This window comes from Cyrtonyx montezumae, unplaced genomic scaffold (assembly GCF_038088225.1).
Source record: "Cyrtonyx montezumae isolate F1298 unplaced genomic scaffold, pur_monq_1.0 scaffold_4, whole genome shotgun sequence".
Classification (NCBI taxonomy): Eukaryota; Metazoa; Chordata; class Aves; order Galliformes; family Odontophoridae; genus Cyrtonyx; species Cyrtonyx montezumae.
Genome location: NW_027072045.1, coordinates 21,271,188 through 21,290,845, shown reverse-complemented (window position 1 = coordinate 21,290,845; position 19,658 = coordinate 21,271,188). Strand labels below are relative to the sequence as shown.

The window sequence follows — 19,658 nt, the reverse complement described above, 5'->3', positions numbered from 1 at the left end:
GGAAAGGAACGGAAGACTCTGAGAACATGAAGTATAAATATTTCAAATGATGTTGCAAGCCAATCCAGGAAACTATGGGATTCTCTCCTCTCACTGAGGGACAGAATGTAACAGGGGAAGAAAGAAAGCTAAATGACAGCACAACCTTTCAAAAATGAAATCTATCCTGAGCAAATAATTCAGGAAACTAGGAGAACTTTAAAAGCTATTAGCTAAAGGCAATAAACAAGGCATTTAAGTGTATTTCACAGGAAGCCTATGAAAGAATCAGACATTCCACTAAAAGATCAGGCATCAATAATGGATACTACAGATAAAATAAATGACTTCTTTGCATTGATCTTTACCGCAGAACATGAGAGAGAAACATTTCCTGCAGACATTACATTTCTAGTTGGAACCACTTATAGAGAAAATGAAGCACTTGCATAAAGGAAGCATCAGGAAAAGTGTCTAGAAGACTACTTTCTAAAGTTCATCACGAATTCCAGGGTATTTGTGGGAGAAAAAAAAAATAAAGAAAAAAAAAAAAAGAAGAACAATCTGTTAAAAAATGTCAACAATAAAATAGAGCTGACAACCAGATTAAATATCAAATTGTGTCCCCTCACTTTAATAAAGAACAGATACTCCAATAAAAAACATATTTTTAAGTCAGAAAATGGCAGTTCACAGAGAGTGAAATTTCTACTGAAGCCCATCACTACTCTATAAATTTCTCTCTACAAGGACTTCCAGAAGATTGCTATAGACTAGGAAACGTCCATTAAAAATGAAGCAAGATTTTAATGCAGAAGAGTAACTATTTGCTTAATAGTAAGCAAGTACCAAATTTATGTCTCCCGGTTGCCTGCACCCGTACTTTTCACTTCTGCAGCAAACAGCGGAGAAATGAAAACTGGCTGGAGACAAAATTGTACAGGGCAAGAAACAAGCAGGACACAATGCCATCATTAGATTTTCCCAGTAATTATACAAGATATTCCCCATTTAAAATTCTCTTATTAGGTGGAATTTTAAAAGATATCAATGTCCTGCGATATATGTTTTGTTGAAAACTGTCATTTTGGATGAAATGATAGTAAGAGGAAATAAAAACATTGTGAGCTGCACTATCATGAATAAGGTATTTGGGGCACATTTTGTATCTACACAAGCCTCAAAGAATAGAAAAGAAATGTTCGTTCAGCTCAGAATGCGATGGTATAATTGACAATAACACAGACTCAACCACTTAGGAAGCTTTCCTGTAGAGGAAATGGCAGTAGCCCTAACGGCTCGTAATACATGGAATTCCTACTCTAGCACATATTCTTTCTCTTCAGGAGTGCCACCCATCTGAGGAAAATCCCTGGCAGAAATAGTACAGGATCCTGTTGAAGTACACAGTAGGAACTGATGCCAGACCCAACTGTGGGCACAGCACTTCATCCTGAGGTAATTTCCTTCTTAGATGTTCAATAATTCACCTACAGGCAGGAGTTTTATCATAATAAATCAGGCCTATGATAAAGAATGCTTGAGCTTCATAATGCATACTATTTCCAGCTTTTCCAGTCTCTTGATCTTCTAAATCTGCCTTTCTTATTGCCTCTGAGTTACAAGACTTCTCCTGCCTCTGCAGTCCCATCCACTCTGGGCATTTCTGGAAATCTGCAGCAGCAATAGAAGAATAATGGGCAGAAAACTGAAAACAACATTTGCCATTTCATTACATCTGTAGAAAGTAAGCGTAATAGCATATATTAAATACTGAAATGAGCTTCTGCTATGCTTATTAAGAACATATTCACCAAATATGGCACTACTTGAGTAGTTATAAGTGTTACACATCTCTATTTCAAATGTTCTGCAATACCAATCAGTGAAATTTCTATAAAGAAAAATTTCTATGATTCGATAAACAGCCATAGCATGATCTATTAGATTTCATGCCTATTACAAAATCGCATCCAAAACAACAAAAAAGCAGTAATCAGTCTTCCTATGATCGTACACTGATTTCATGTTAAGATTCCAAATACCTAAAATTAAAAAACCTACACTGTATGTTTACAAAACCATCTAAAAATCACTCATTCAGTGATGGATTTCTGTGATTATGCATGCTAATTATACAATCAACTGTCTGCTTCCACAGAAAGTTGGTCATTTTGTTGGGCATAAAGTTTAATTTGGTTTACAAAGAAAAGCTTGGAGAAATTTCTTGTGTTCTAAACTGTTTAATAATGACTCTGAGACCCTCTGTCATTTTCCAAGTTAGCCCTTGTTAATCAGCGACCTTGAAACCTGTGGAAGTTCAGGTCTCAGGCAACTGTTTCAGTATTAAGCTACAGAACCATAAAACTTCTCTTTCTGAAGAACAGACATTTTTCTAGAATGGTGACTTCTGAAGAGAAATTCTAACCACCCAAAACAACTGCGTGATGGTCACAAAGATATACTAGACACCAGAACTGTACAGAGCACTGAGATCCTACCAACATCAGCCCCTTGTTTCATGCTAGAGTACACATTGCCATTATCGAAGCTCTACTTGTGAATCCCAAGAAAATCAGAAAGGCAATTGCTTCAAAAAGACAGCCACAAAAAATCATTTTGTTTCCCCTACTGCTCATCTGCCTACCACCTGAGCATCCTGACATGTGAACCACATCTAAAATATGTGAAAAGGGACGTAACAGTTGGAAAGTTTCAACATTTGTGTTATTTTTAAAGCAAAGCATGCAAAACTGCAAACTGATTAGTGCTTTGATGCTTATTTAATGAGACTATGATGTAAACGTTACAAACCAAGATTGACAGAAGCACCGAGAATCACGCAGAACACAAAAATCTTGCAAAAAGAAAATTCATCTGTATAGATACCAGCTCACTCTTCAGTAAAATGGACATTCAAGTCCTGCATGGTTGTGCCAGACTGTCTACTGTGCTCTGTGTCCAGCCACACACACAGACGCCACTGACTTCAGTCATAACAAATGAAGACCCACAGGCTGAAACAACCACTATCAAAATTCATGCAGCTCTAGGACATAATAGATTCTGGTCATAAACAGGATGCTGAACCCAAGCAAGTTGCTAATAGTACTGAACTATTCATTTATTACTCCTCCTTGTTTTCAATTCATTTCATTATTGTATTTGCAACCAGAATACTCCCAGCTCTCCATTCCTAACAGCAGATTATGCCACTTAATGGCAATTAAATGTCCTAAAGGCATTAAAAAGGCTATTACCAAAACATATTTTCAAGCTCTGACATAAATTATTTCACATAAGCTTTGAAACTTGTAACAAGTGAGCCTTCAATGGAAACAACTGTGCTGGGTTCATATGTCTAGGTGCAAACACAATATTAATCTTCAGTAATAAGCAACGGTAGTTGAAACCATCTCTAAACTACTAAGACAATCAAAAAGAATGGGAATTTTAAGATGATAAATAGTTTATTACTATGTCTTTAATATCTTTTATTCATAGGGGCATCGTTTTATAAACCTTCAAGCTAACAGCAGGAAAAATAAGCAAATAAGAGAACACTCAGCAAGTTTTTTCAATTATCTATTTACACTTTAAAGCTAAGAAGATATGGGGAAGTTATGAACCACAAAATCAAGTGGGAAAAAAACAAACAAACAAACAATCAAAACTTAAATTTGCTTATATCCGAATCAAATTTTAGAAGGGAGTTAAGAAGAAGGAAGGTAAAATCAGCATCTGGCAATTTTCTCCAATTGCTGAGCTACTCAAATGCCTTTCCCATAAACTCTATCGCAGCCTCCATCCCAGATCCCTCACATAATGAATATACTGACTACTGTTAGAACAAATCTTTTTTCCTTTTTTTTTTTTTTCTTGGAGACCAACACAGTTTACTTTAATGAAAGTCAACTATGAGCAAATGCAGAACAGACTAGGGTAAGCAAGGCACTCCTTTGTGTTTATTTTAAATGTTAACTGGGGCCCACTTATTCTCACTTATCTCATTGGGTTGGGATTTGGCTAAGGATCCCACCTACTCAGAGAACGCTTTGTCTCTATGTATAGAAGGCTACACCATACTGAAAGTGTCTCCTTTTAAAGTGAGATATGGCAACAATAACGCTTCAGTTTTAAAATGTAACAAGAAAGCAATATAAATCTTAGTCATTACTAAAACTCCCAGTGACAACTGTCTATAAAATTAAGCTGAAAAGGTTTAAAGGGGTTGTCATAATGGCAGCTGTTGGCCTAATGGGTGTCCCAAATTCAAGTCATTGCAGGACAAAAAGACAGGAATTATTAATTAGAATAACTCACTTGCTAGTGCCTCGTGCACAGCCCCGCACCATTGTCAGATACATTTCTGCTATTCAGACATATACCTTGGCAACATTTGGACAAGTACTTTTGAATAAGGTAAAAAATACAAGCTTCGATGCATTCCAATATAACAAAAGGAAGGTATCACTATTAAAGAATTACTGAAAATGTTTGCACACATAACTCATGATATTTCTGGTATTTAGATTAAATGCATTTCCTTATTATTTTATGAACATTCACTAGAACACATCTCTCACTTTTCACTTTCCTCATCGCATCTTTATTTCTCAAATTAGAAAGCATGAGCCTGAAGAAAATAAGTGATCTAACTTCCCATAACTACTTTTTAATCCATCACCATCACTGAGCCTTGCAAAACACTGGGGGCTGATGTGCAGACTGATAAGAATTCTAGAAGTATGAAAATTAAGTATTTCTGTAACAGTTACCTATTTTAAGAGCAGTACACTGCCCATGTTACTGATTTTCTGGTGGTACTGGGAAAATATTCACCAAATCCAAGGTAATTTCAGTTGTGATTACAAAGGACAGAACTTCAAAGACAATAGTACTGTACAGTTCATTTGAGATGTAACACTATCTTCATACAAAGTATCTCCATCTATGCACTAGGGAACATACTTTTTAATGCCCAGAAGGAAAAGTTACTTTGTTCTGTAAAGTAGGAAATTATATTAGTGACTAACAAAGACATGATGTACTGCTGAACCTCAGGAACTTCGCTGGTCGTTTTGCTTGGCTTGGGGTTTTCTTTTCAATTTATTTCCTTAACTAGTACTGAAATCACTGTATCGCACATTTCAGGTAATATCTTTCTATTCACTTTGTTTGTCCCTCTTGAATATCTCCACAGAGCTGAACTCAAATTTAAATTCTTAATTACCTTCTTGCCAATGCAGTTTGACCAAAATCTGGTGTTTATTAGGAGATCTTCATTATGTTTTGGACTCTGCATTCTTTAACAATCTTTCCATCTTCGTTCTAATGTAAAGTATGTAGGCCAGTGCTTGTCTGTGGTCTATCCTTCTCCTTTTGGTGGTTTTTAAAGAACAGCTGGAACAGTCCACAGCTCCCACTGAATGCCCAGTTATATGAGAGATCATTTCCTCAGAGCCTAACTCAAATTCTCCATTTTAATCTTTTATCCAGACTTCAAAGCTGCAACCGGTGACACACGCACAAAAAAAAAGTAGAATATATTTCTGCAGAATCAGATCATATTTAGAACAACCACCTTACAGCTTTTCTCTTTAAAATCTGTGTCCCAGAAATTTTCAGGGCCCTTGACCACAGTTAGCCGTTACCATATTTTGTGTGTAATTACTATATTTCACTACATAAAAATACCATAAACTTAATTTTAAGTACTATTTCCTAAGGTAAAATATGCTATGTGTCCATGCTGTCATATAGACTGCATTAATAAATGGGATTAAAAACTTGAAAAATATTGAGTATTAGGATGTTAAGAGATGGTCAAAAAATAATCTCTGATTAAATAATTCAAATATAATGTATTATATCTAATGAATTAAATCTTACAGTATCTTCTTTATGTGATTGTCATTAAGAAGTAAGCTCTCTAATAAATTCACACTGCTTTTACAATTAGACAATTCTCAGAGTATGCAAAACTAAAACATTTCACAAGAACAATGATTCTTTTCATTTCATATACTTTAAACTCACTGCAGGATTACCCACAATAATCTCTTCACAGGGGACTACTAGCTCTGCTCTGTCCTAAACACTTCATATTATGCAGGTACATCACTACACATTCAGGATCATTGTTAGAACCAGAGATAAATATACTTCGATTATTATCAAGACTGCATACATAACTGTGTTTCCAAAATACCCTCTGTGAACAAATGAGGAAAGAGCTGTCCCCACATAAGCACAAGGTTTAGCCAAGACTTGCACTGTACTCAACTACTGAAATTCAGTTGATGCTCGTGAACCCTAATCTCCCCCTTCAAATTTAAAAATATGATAACTGACTCTTCTTCCCCTCTCAAACACATCACTTACTAAAATTTCAGATTCGTACGTTCAGACTAAATTCAACCAGCCGGGAACTAAAACCTGCAAGAATTCTGTCTGTCAGGCAGATATTTCTAAAACCAATTTAAAATATTGTTACTATTCTTACTTTTCATTTAGGACTAAGTTGTTCTCTGTAATGAATGTCCTCCTGTTATGAAAAGGTATTAGAAACACTTCTATTTTTCCCTCTGTGCTTTTGCTGAAGAGAAGACACGCTGTCAGAACAGCAGAAGAGCTCCTTGAGCAGGAGTGCAGCCCCTGCAACTCCCAGCCAGCCTTCTCCACATCAAGGCAAATGCAGCTATCAGGGGCAAGCACGCACCTTCCCTGGTGCAAAGATAATGCCACAAGCCCTCAGACTAAGCTCTGGATTTCTGAATGCTGCATTTTCTGTGTTGTTGTTATTATCATCCTCTGTGTGAAAGGTCCCCAGCCTCACAACCCTAGAGGTAATTAGTTGAGGCAAAGGCACAGCCTGCTGTCAAAGCAGTGGAAAAAGGTGGTGGGGAAAAAGCCTTTGTGCACTAATACTAAACCTGATATGCAAGAAACTAATCTCAGTTTAATGGTGAAGACTGAGTCGTTACAACAGTGCTGTAAGATAATCAGCTTACTTAAAAGCATTTGTTATGAACTCATAAACAGCATTCACAGTGAGCAATTTCACCTGTTAAGAGATGCTACAGTTTACCTGCATTTTTCTGAATCCAATATTTAGTGATTAATGGAAATGAGCTACAGCTGATGCTATTACACTGAGACAGTCCAGTGAGTTAATAGCTGACCCAGTGAAACATGATGATATCTCGTATAAAGAAAAGTTAAAAAATAAAGAATGAAACCTAAAGTAAAAGAAACAAAGGCTGCTTAAGGAAAGGTACTGTACATGACTTTCTGGCCTTTTACTGAAAAAGAGCGATTTTTTGAGTAGATTAAACTCCAGCATTGTGTCCCTTACGTAGCTGGGTCAGACTGCAGGCTAAAGACTAATGCAGTAAATTGGGCTATTTATGAAATAATTACAGAAGTACATCTACCCTCCTAAATCAGGAGCGCTGACATTAATCAGAGAAATACCCTCAGCAAAGTCTCTGAACCCACTGTTCAATGTCCACTGAACACCAGCACAGCAAATTCTTTTCTTTTCTTTGAAACAGTTAAATGGCAGCAAAATGACGGTAACATTTCAGTTCAGTGTATCTCTATGTTTCAAAGAAAAACTCTTTGGCCAATCACTGACAGACTGAACAAGAACGTGTTACATTCAGCATTGCTCTTAAACGGACAAACAAAACAACAAAGAACAAAGTACAGCACTTTGGGAGATGATCAACAGATCGTTTTTTTTCTAAGTATTAATCAATTCCCAAGCCACAACCTCTGGAATTGCTTGGTACTACTTTAATGATAGCCCTATCGACAATGTCCTGTAACTCACAGGGAGAAGAAACAAAGAGTGGCTTTTGTTTCTTTTGTACTATTTGCCACTACTGCTCAACCCTGAGCAGGTGGGATAACTAGAACTGTCAGCCACTCTGAGCACAGAACTGAAAATGCTATTTTATCATCAATTCAAACGGGAGACATAAGTAAAACATTAGCACTGCACAGTGTAATAACACGCTTAATAGAAGTTTGTTCTCGTTAAAACCTTGTTTACTTTTAGAAGCATTGTATGCTAGATTGTATGTTTTCTACATCACTTGTTTACCATGTAACAAAAAAACCCTTGTCAGAGAATTAAAAGACCAGCACAAACATTGCAAGAAAATATCCCCATCTTATCTCAAACGCTCGCTTTACAAGTTCTGACATCAATGAGAATAATCAAATCTGAAAAGTAGTGCTTTGTTATTAATACTAATTTAGTGGTTTGCTGTTTCACAGTGCTACAGCCCCTCTAGCTGGCAACAGCCAGCAACCAAAGCCCAGCTGCTGAGAACTAGAATCTTGAATTTCGACAGCAATGATGCTGTGAAATGGAAAACATGAAGATAATAACATGGTCTTAAAAAAAAAAAAACCCTCAACTTCTGCCTTACAAAACACCATGGTATCTCTAGCGTTTCAGAAAACAATGTATGCATTTCAGGAAAAACTCAGTGCTGGCATATTGCTACCCAAAGAGGTACACAGAGAAAAGCAGCACACAAAACTAGTAGTATTTTCCAGAATAATATAAAAAAGTAAATAAAATTCAGGGAATGACATTATTTAAAAGTGACATGAAAAAAAAATCATGACCGACAGTTCTGAGAGCCTACAACTAACCAGCTCCAATCCCCCAGAACACAAAGATTTTACTACAAGACATGTTTTATGCAGAGACTGTTTGATAGTTGTAATAAACACACAAACAAAAACAAAAAGGAAAAAACATAACAGAAGCTCAATTCTAATAAGTGCATTTAAATTAATACTGAAAACATTTAAAAAGCAGCATTCTAAAACAGATGTACGCTTAAGTGCATGGCACGTTTTGTAAGCACTGACAATGCAATCTAACACACAGCAACAGATTTTATCACACAGAGGTTCTCATTTATTGACCCCAATTCTGCGCATGCATTAAGTCTACAAAAGGCACTGCTTGCACACCCTACATTGGGCCTTTTGCTTTGCAAAACTGGGCTATAAAATAATCTCACTATAAAAAAGCAGAGACTGCAAACTACTTAAGGCAGCAAATCTTTCACCTAGAATATTATCAAGATGTATTTTGCTCAAATTTTTGCCAGCAAAGATACAAAATGCCTCAGTGAAAGCTCTCTTCTTGCAGACAGCCATATCAATTCCTTTTTCTACCAAGAGAACCTACTACACTGTCAATACATGTACAGTGCTTATAAGCATCTCCCATTTAAGTATAAAGCACAAGCTGGGGATGGGGGAAGGATAGCACATGAGAGTAGATCCTTTCAGTTATCAGTTTGGACTTAAGCTCTATTGCGATCTGTTGCTAAACACGATATGAAGGGAATTATCTTTGAAGCTGAACAGTTTGTCTCCTGCAGTCAACAATCAGTCATCAGACACACAGCAAACACACAAAAAAATAAGGGGTTATATGTTGTAAAGGCATTAAAGCCACAGAACCCTCCTGTTCACATGCTGTGTGAGAAACACAGCTTTGGAAATACAGAGCACTGCACTTGAGGGCAGAATACATGGAGACAGAAAAGATGAAATGCCAGAAGAATTGTATAGGTTTTACTCATACATCTTTTGATATATTACCTGAGTACACACACCACTGGAGCCAAAGCATACTGACAAAGTTTCAGAAACAAACATCTAAATATTCAGCAATAAGCATTTTGCAATGTATTTTCCCTCACACTAACAAATTTTTTCAGGAACATTTGACCCAATTATAATTATTATTATTATTATTTTCTGTTAAGACTGAAATGAATAAATGCAGCCTATCAGAATTTTCCTTTAGGTTGCTTTAGTCACTTCCTCTCTCTTGAATGTATCTACTTAAGGGGAAGCAGAAGCCTGTTTGAGAATAAATAACTGCTTAAATCCACTCACTCACCTGTGTGCATTTCCTTTCTTTGCCTCCACCTGCTCTGCTCAGAAAAGCCCTGGCCTGGCAAACCTGGTGAGTCAGCTCCATGGCAAGCCATTTTCCTCCACTATAGCTGTACACAGAAGAATGGCTTGGGAGTAGGTATGAAAGGAAGTTTAAGAGATGTCCACTGTGGAAATTAGTTCCGGTTGGTGAAAAACCACCACCTGCTTGCTAAATGACTCTTAAATTTCCATCACATTGATCCCAAGTGTCTTAAGACAAGAAATCATCTCCATAACCCAGAGTATCATGTTCTTTTCTTGACTGTATTTTGTCCACTCCTGTAATGCAAAAACAATACCTATGCTTAATAGTAAGTGACAATGAATTCCTTCCAGACAACAGAACCTGAAAGAGTCTTTCAAATGAAAAAGATGTGCTTCAACTTGGCTTTCAGTTCAGTTACTTACTAGGAAGCCTCTTACAATTACCAAATACATTTCTACTTTTGTGCAGGTTCATCTCTAACCCGTGCTGCAAGACAAAGCACCTCAACCAAAACAGTTGCCCTGCCCAAGCCAGAAGGCACTAGAGTCCTTGAGGTCCAGAACCTCCTTGAAAACAGGGAAGGTGCAAATGCTTGCTTGTATTTTCACCCCATGCCTGCAGTGAAGATGCAGATTTGTTCAACCCTCAACAAGAAATTGCAAAAAGAATTCAACAAGCTCAGAGGCATACAAAAGACCCAAGTTTTTGTTTATTTATTTCTCTTTGTGACCAAGCCATCCCACTTGACAGCACTAGGCATGTTTTCTTGGGAGAAATCAGCAAAGTTAAACAACAGTATGCTGTAGGTACTTCCTGAAAGCCACATGAGCTATAGAATTTACTGATAAAGTCAAAGCCAAATCCATAGCAATCCTTGCATTTACTGGGCTTTGCAGAAGGTTTCAAAGCAATGAGTCAGATGATAAATGCACTGCAACACCAGGCACAGTACTGTAGACAGAGACAGGTCTTTCGCTTTAATTTTTAATTTCCATTTTCTGTGGGTTTAGACAAACCACTGACATTACTTTAGCATAATACTTTGTAACGAATCAATACTTTAATTTAATAATGATATTCTGTTGTCAACATAAAATATATCACATAATGTCCTTGTATAGATGCTAAAAAAAAAAATATGCCTAATAAAACGCAAGGCTTTGCTTTTGCCAGTGATCACAGCTTAAATCAACGTAATGAAAATCTCTACAGCCCCCAAAAGATTTTTCTTCAGGATGAAAAGGCATCACGGAGTAATTTCAGCCACATTCCTTCCTCTTATCATACCAGTGCTGTGGAAGTTCTCCCAGGTCATGTCATTCCAACAAATACTTCAACAAAAGGGAAATGTATCTGAACTGAATCAACATAAACATTCAAATTCGCTAAGAACTTGATGATAACTGTGCTAGTTCCTAACTATAACTGGGATTATAAAGGAAAAAGTGAAATTAAGCCCAATGTCATTCCACAAAACTGAACAAAGAAGAAAAGTTATAACCATATTAAATGGGGGAAAAAAAGGAAAATTAAAACTACTTTTACTTCAGGGTACATTCTCTATTTATTATATTGTATCTTGGCATTAGCCTTCCTGCTGACAAGTATTTAAGGTGGAAAGCACAAACCCAAACGTGTCTGTGGTACGTTGATTCATGGTACAGGAACTGAAAGCGAATGAGAAAGAGGATGAGAAGCAAATGCTTTCAGAATTCCCAGTTGGATTTTTTTAAGTATTTTTTTGTTCCACAGCCTTTGATGCTTCATAGATTGATAAAAAACTGACATATTAATCTCAGTCAGTGCTAAAGGCACGTGCTCTAGTGTCACATGTGTGCTCCTTGATTCCAGTGACAGCTCATGATCAGAACCCAAAGCGATCACAGACACATGTCATTTGTTGGCAGGATGCTTCAGAGCTCTGGAAAGAGTAGGCCTGGTTTTACTACAGCTTGGCACCTCCCACTACACCCTTCAGTTGGTGAAAACCCCGCAGTTCCATCTACGCGTCATCTTTAATGTGAAAAAGATATTTGAGTCAGTGCAAAATAAAACAAACAGCTTTCACCAAAATGTCAGTGCTGGTAGCAATTCATCTGCCAGATGCTTGCTACTTGAACCCATGCCGTGCATAGCAAGCAGACAGAGACAGAGATATGACTAGGACAAACGACTGGACTAGAAAATCTTTAGCAGGAAATCAAAGTGTACTCAGGCTGCAGTTTGGACACAAAAGAAGGTCGCAAATGGACTTCACAAGATCTATTGATTAAGATTTCCGTAACATCTCTTTCCTTGGTTACAATGCATTACTTGAGCCCCACCTGCCTGACCTCAGCTCTCTGCATTAGCCTTTTGTCACAGGAACACGACAAAAACTACAGGGCTATTTCACAGCTGAACTCACACAGAAACTCCAATAAGTACAGCATCTCAATTTAAAGACAACAACATTACTAAAAAAAAGCCAAAATACCATGAAAAAAAAAATGCATACTGGAAAAAATCAGGGCATGACTCTAGAAATGAAACCAATGGCTTGATAAACATAAAACCTCACAGGTGTGTTCCAGTCAGTGGGCTGATTCTGCTCATCTACTGATTACACTATCCTCAATCAATGATTGATTTTCCTGTTGAACACTGGGAAAAAAGGCTGGAAAGCCACGATCTGTATGTGAACATGAGAAACACATGCAGGCACATGGCACAGAGTGAAAGTCGATGAGTCAATGGCTTTTGCTTAGTCAGAACCTGAAGGATCTTCATCAAGAACTCGCAAAGCAGCTCACAGATAGCTTGACTTTGAGTGAAACACAACCAAGAATTATTGTCATTATGCACACCCACAAAAAAGTGAGAGATTTCACAACATCTCCTCAGCTGAATACACACACAGAGAAAAGGCTTTACCAGCATCAACTTCAGGTGGGCAATCATCCTGCTTTCTGGAGAAACAGCTCCCAGTCTGATTTCCATTTCCTTAAGTCACATTTTGAGCCCATTTTAACACATTAAAGCATTTAAATGAACTGTCATATGAATGACAACAGCTGCTTCTTTTCTTAAAAGCCATGAAAAGCTAAATAACCTACAACCCCTGCCTCCATATGTGCCTTGCCTAGCCTAGATCACACAGTGCTGTGCACTACTTTGAAAGCTGGGGCATCAGATTTGTCGCGTCAGATTTGTATTCACACGACACAACAGACCCATGACTTCCATTTCAATAGCCGCTGGAGCAAAGAGACACATAAGGATCATGCAGCTAAACTTGCAAAATGAGGATGCATTTGCTTCAAAGAATTCCTGCTCGTCCTAAGAGCTGTTAGTCACTGCAATCCTCCAAGCTCAGTGGCAGATGCAGATATTTGCTGTAGGGTCACACCATGGCAGGACTTCCTGGCAGAAACATTACATTCCCTCTCCCTCTCCCCTTGGATGGATGCTGCAGTCTCACAGAATTTCACATGTACCCTCGGACAGGCTTATACATATCAGGGAAGTACAGCTGTAGGCTTTAAATAAACAAATAATTCAACACGCCCTACAAATTCAAATCCTTTTTTATGTAATCTATTTAATCTTCCATTAATGATAATCTCTGCTATCAGTGTGCCCAAACAGGGTCAATTTCTGCTGGATTTGCACTTCTTACATTTTATCCTATAACCCAGCTGCACTTAATGAAGGGAAACACCCTACTGTAAAAGGTATTAGCAGGATCCCAGAAACAAGTAGCAGTTACAGGACTGTGCAGCTGCCAGGAACGTTTCAAGACTGTGGGCATTTTTAATTCCTTTGTGTGCCCTGTATGCAGCAGAGACCTGCCAGTGACAATAATTTATTAATAAGGATTTTACTGCTTTCTGTACCTTGTAAGGACACAGCAGAGATGGGATGAAATTGCAGTGGACTTCTCTTACATACTCAAAGAGGTACAAAAACAAGAAAGGAAAAGATCACAAGGAAACATTTAAATCCCAACAGGTCCCACCCGGGCTGAGAGCTCAGCAGTGTTTCAGGCACACACGTCACTGCAGTTTGAAACGCCGATGAGGTACTGCTGCACACAGGAGTCGAGATCAGAGACAAAGGTTGAAAGTCACACTCCCTTCACATGTTTTGTTTGTTTGTTTGTTTTTAAAGTGCCCTTTCTGTACAGCTCCATATATCTTAGTGAGACAGCTAAGGCTCAGATCCACAAGAGATTTTTCCCTCTGGTACCAGCAGAGCTCCTCTGATTGCAGCTAGAAAGACAACCAGGCTCAGCCACACCTGTGAGGGATGGCTCTTTCTCAATTGCTGTAGCAGATGCTGGGGAAGCAAGTTACTGCCTGGTTTGCTGCTCTGATTTAGTGGCAGTTTTATTCGTAATCATTCCCAGCCATCCACCACCTGCACGCCCACCCACACGTACACATCCAGTTTGCTGCTTTTCTCTCTATTCTGCCAATTCACAAAATCAGTCTGCTGTACGCATACTCTGTTTCAGGGTTCATCAGCAAAACAGATGTAATGGACAAAATTAAGTTTAAATGACCAGCTACCCAAATACTCCACTGGAATAAGCATACATTAGCATGCAGCAGGGGAGCCACTAGCTGTACAAGCAATCCAGGCAGTGCATGAGATCAAACTGACACTGCTAGGAAAAGCAACTAAGAGTTAATGGAGAACACAGGCTCCTCAATTCCTATGCTGCATCTGAGAAAGCGCAGAAGACTCTAATACAGTATAATTGAGCGTTTCACTAAATAGCACCACGCAGAAGTCCCTTTGGCACAGACTGCGTTTGTCCTAGATAACCTTTACGAGAAGCTAAAAGTTGATGCACCCAATCCAAATGAAATTTCGGACTGAACCCGAATCCTTCAGTTTGTGCCTCACAGGGTGGGAAGAGCCGGGCACAATGAGCAACCGGGGAACAAGCCCCCTCCTCTGCTTGAAAAGAATAACCAGCCACGGGCTGACGCCGCAGACGGCACAGTACTGACTGGAGCCACAGATCTCCGGGCTGATGAGCGCGTTCGGGAGCGCCCCGGTGCCGCTCTCTGGCGGGTGTTTCTCCCAGCAGCCGAACTCCGGACCGGGGCCAGCACCCCTCTGAGGTCGAGGGCTCTTTTCGTGGGAGCCGACCAGAGAAACTCCGCACCGGCAAAGGCGCAGCCCGCCCCGAGATCCCATTGCTCACTGTCAACAGCGTCGCTGCCCCTCCTGACGGGCCATCACCTGTCCCCTCGCTTCCCACACCTCCCAAATGCCGCCGTCACACCAGACTAGAAAGGGAAGCTTTCTTACGAACCACAGCGAATTGCAGCCGCCTCCCACGGCTGCTCCTGCCTCGACGTCCACCACGCGAGCGGGGAACTGGCCGTGAGATGGCCAGGGGAGAGAAAAGAGGAACGCGGACTCGACGGCTCCCCGGTCTCCCGCAGGGCACCGCGAGTCCCCCGGGCTGCGGCAGCCCCAGGACGGGACAGCGCCCGGTGCCGGTGTGCCCGAGCGGCGGGCGGGGTGTGCCCGAGGGCGCGGGCCGGCGCGCTTCACTTACGGATTTTGGGGGTCGTGGTGGTCTCCGGCGTGGTGGTGGTAGATTCCTGGAAGGGAGATAAGGTCCAGGAGGGCGCCGAGTCGTGGACGTAGATCTTGTAGGAGGAGGTAGCGTGTGCCGCAGTGGGCCAGGCGGGCAGCGGCGGGGTGCTGGGGGCGGCGACCGGCGGGCGGCCGGCGCGGCCGGAGGTGCCGGGGGGGCCGCTGGCGGGCGGTGCCGTGTGCGGCACGGCGGGATGCCGGGGGACCGTGGGCCTGGGGCCGCCCCGCGCCGGGCCACGGGTGCCTGGGGGCCGAGGGGGGGCCCTGCTCATCGTGGTGAGGCGGGGGCTGACGCGGCTGGGCGGCCGCGGCGTGGCGGCGGCGGTGGTCTCCGCGCCGCGGGGGGGGGCGGTGGGTTTGGAGAGGAAGAAGGGGTCCTGCCCCACGCCCTTGGCGTCCATCAGCTCGGTGGGGACGTACTCCTTGACGGAGCCCACCACGATCCACTTGAGCAGCATGAGGCTGAGCCCCAGGCCGATGAAGCCTATGAAGAGGGGCACCACGCACAGCCACGTCTGCTGCCGATTCCAGACGATGCAGTCGCTGCAGCGCAGCTCTCGCGGCGGTCCCCCGGCCCCATCCCCGCCCGGGGCCGCCGCCGCCGCCGCCGCCTCTGCCGCCCCGGGCGCCGCGGCGCCGGCAGCCCCCTCGCTCATCCTAGGGGCCGTCCGCAGCGCCGCCGCGACCCCGGGGCATCAGCGCGCCGCGGATGCCGGCGGCATGCGGCGGAGGTGGGCGGAGGGGAGCGGAGCGGCGCGGGGCGGAGGGGAGCGCGGCGCTCGGTCACGCCGCCGGCATAGCGAGGCGAGGCGAGCCCCGCACCGCCCCGCGCAGCTCCCGCGGCCGCGGAATCAGCGGGACGGCCGCGCCGGGCGCCCTCCTCTTGCGCCGCGTCAGCCTCGGCGCTCTTCTTCTCCCGTCGCTCCCAGGCTTTGATCTCCTTTATCCTTTTTTCCTTTTTTTTTTTTTTTTTTCCTCCGTGCAATAAGTCGCGGCAATCAGCCTCCTCGATTATCACGATTTTTTATCCCAAGCGCGCGGATCCGGCGGCGGGCGGGCACATTCCTTCACATCCACGCTCCTTCTCGCCTCTCCTCCTTCTCCTCGCCCCTCGGGGCCGGGGGATCTTCTCTCGCCTTCTCGCTCCCTCCCCCGCCCGCTCGGCTCCCGCCTCTGCCCGGCCGCGGCGCAGCGGCAGCCCCCGGCTGCTCGGCGGGGAGGCGGCGGCGCGGCGCCCGCCACTCCGCGGCCCCGCGGCCAACCCGCGGCCGGCGCTGGGCCAGGGAGGCCGATCCGCGGGCGGGGCCCGGGGCAGGAGGCTCGGCTCGGCTCCTTGCGGCTTCTCCGCGCCCGCTCTCAAGTCCGGCCCGCAGTAAAACTCCGGTGAGGATGCCCGGGGAAAAAATAATAATAATAATAATAATAAATCCACGCAGCCAAACAAATAAATAAAAAAATGAAGCCCTGCAGCGACGGACGCCAGTGACCCAGTCGGCAAAAGCACGGATCCGGCCAACAGATAAGCACGCACACGGCAGCCCCTGCTAAGCTTGCGGCTCCTGCTCAATTGTGCATTCCTCTCGCGGCGCAGGGGAGGCAGGCGAGCGCGCAGCAAGTAAGGCGCCTCCCACCAGAGCCTAATGGTGGTTTCTTAATGCGCACAAGATAAATAAATGATCCGGGCAAAGCCCCGGGGAGGGTGGATGCTACGGCTAGCGGAGCCTGGGAAAGGAAGGAAGAGGAGGAAAGGAAGAAAAAAAGAGAAAAGAAAAAGGGGGTAAGTGCGGAGCGCCTGAACCCATGTGGCGGCGGTGCGGCAGTAACCCGCTGCACTGTGCCGCACGGCAGAGACGCGTGGAGGGATGGAGGTGGAGACACCTTCAGAGAGGATTTCTCGCCAACGACCAGGGCTCTGGACGAGATGCTTTCTGACGCTGATGCACTCTGATAGCTAACAATGAACAGCGTTTGTTGTTTGTGAGAGGGATTCCCTTCAGGAAAGCACAGACCAGCAGCAGCCACCTGCAACAAAAGGACAGCCCTCTTCAGCAGCTGGGGCAAGGGATGGTACGGGCGCACGTCTCGCAGCGACCAGGGTGCTCCAGACAAGTGTGGATGCTGAGGCTGCAACAACTCCTTGATCTACTTCAGAGGGTTATGTTCGTAGTGATCAACAGTGTGCGCCTCCTCTCACCTTCTGGATAGACCATTTAAACAGTTGGAGTGGTCACTGAAAGGTTAACAGTGCAGTACCAAAGGGTGAGCTTAATGCCACTTGCCAGATTTTAGATAACGGTTTATAACACCATATATGCGCAAATGCATTTAACCCCTTTAGAAGAACAAAACTGTTAAATCACTGCCATCATTTCCTCGTAATGACACTTCAGAATAATTTATTTTAGTCACTTATGTGGAAAAGTATTAATATTTATACGAAATAATTGAAGAGGAAGAAAATGGAAACAAAATGTGAAATACTTTTTTTTTCTGGCCATACACAAACATAGAAAATAAAATACTGCAGCTGAAATGTATCTACTTGATTTTTTTGTTCAGAAGGAATGTTAATAGCAAGTATGATAAGATATGAGAACTACAATAGGAAAACATCTACATTATTATCACTTGAAGTAATCCAACTGGAGCTTGGCAGCTTCTCTGAGACAGCCCTATGCTAAGAGCTACTAGGAAATCTCCGGAAGTGGCTGACCAGCTAAGTGCACCCTTCAGACCTTTTCACTGGAATGAATAAATAAGCAGATTTATATCATTTGATGAAGAGGAAAAGGATTGGGTGAGGGTATTTAGAAACAACCACAAGAGCATTGCACAGTACTCAAGTGGACATCAACTAAGGCAAGTAGATGAGCAAGACAAGGATGTCTTGGATACCCACAGAGGATTTTTGTTGCTAATTTTTTGGAACTTGAGATTTCTTATGAAAATGTAGAACTAGGTGCTTACAGTTGTGAGGATCAGTCCTGCCCAGTCCTCAACCTCCTCACCAAGTATTTGGACTGCTGTTCTGCTCTGGGCATTGCATTTCCTGCACAAAAACAACCTTCAGCATCTCCTGCAACCATATTGCTCTTCATTACATTCTCTATGAAAAGTTCTTTATATTCATTCTCAAACCATTTGTACATGCATCTTGGGAGAATATAACACATGGAAAGTATTTTACAACTGCCACTGGACAGAGAGCTTTTAAAGTCCCTTTAAACTCAGATGACCAAGTTCTGAAGCTTTTCAGTTCTGTTCTGTCTCAACTGCACTTCTTCCTTCACTAAGATTTTCACACTGTCAACTCCTTTAATATGTAATGTCTCTAACAGAAAGGCATCTTAATGATACCATTAAGATGACTCAAATGTAGCCATTTCTTTCTTTAATATTGAAAGACTTCCTGTATTACGAGCAAAGATGTGTCAGCTTTTCTTATCATTTCCTATCCATACCATTGGGATTGACAAACTACTCTTCGAATTGGTTGGGGAATGCTTTCAATATGCCATAGTTAACTGAATTACTTAAAAGCAGATATCCTCTGAATAAATTAATGAAGATTTTTCCATTGACTACTATCGTCTTTGAAGAAAGTTCTTTGGTCTAAAAATATGAAATGCCTATGGACCATGACACAACAGAACCCAACAGGAAATATATATATATATATATATTTCAAATAGGAGAAAAGCCCTTCTACATGTACAAGTGTAACAGAACTCCATGACACACCTCAACAGACACCTGAATGCAGGTGATGTATGAAATCCTGGTCCTGCAATCATTTAGTCGTTAGTTAAGATATTATGGTGTAGCAAAAAACACAGACTCTAAATTATTTTAGATTACTTTCCTGTCTTGAAGTATTAATATTCAAATCATAATCAGGTTTTCAAATCAGACCACTTTTGTTAAACTGAATCTGTTCAGTGCATTAATTCTAATATACGTAGGTATTTTGTTAATTTCACTTGTATTTCTTCCTACTCATTCTTTATCATAGCCCAGCTATTTTTTTTTCTGGAAATGCATTTATCATGAACATGAAAACAGTATACAATTTATTTTTCTTTGTAGAATGCTAATACATCCCGAAGGACATTGGTGGCTG

At 42.1% G+C, this 19,658-nt stretch overlaps 1 protein-coding gene across 1 annotated transcript in view; it reads right to left on the bottom strand.

The window, feature by feature from the left end:
• NRG3 (neuregulin 3) overlaps window positions 1-16,194 on the bottom strand; it is a 346,526-nt gene extending 330,332 nt beyond the window's left edge. The window contains exon 1 of the mRNA XM_065746454.1: window positions 15,498-16,194. Within this exon, the coding sequence (XP_065602526.1) occupies window positions 15,498-16,194 (697 nt within the window). The remainder of the gene's footprint in view (window positions 1-15,497) is intronic.
• Window positions 16,195-19,658: the final 3,464 nt, after the last annotated feature.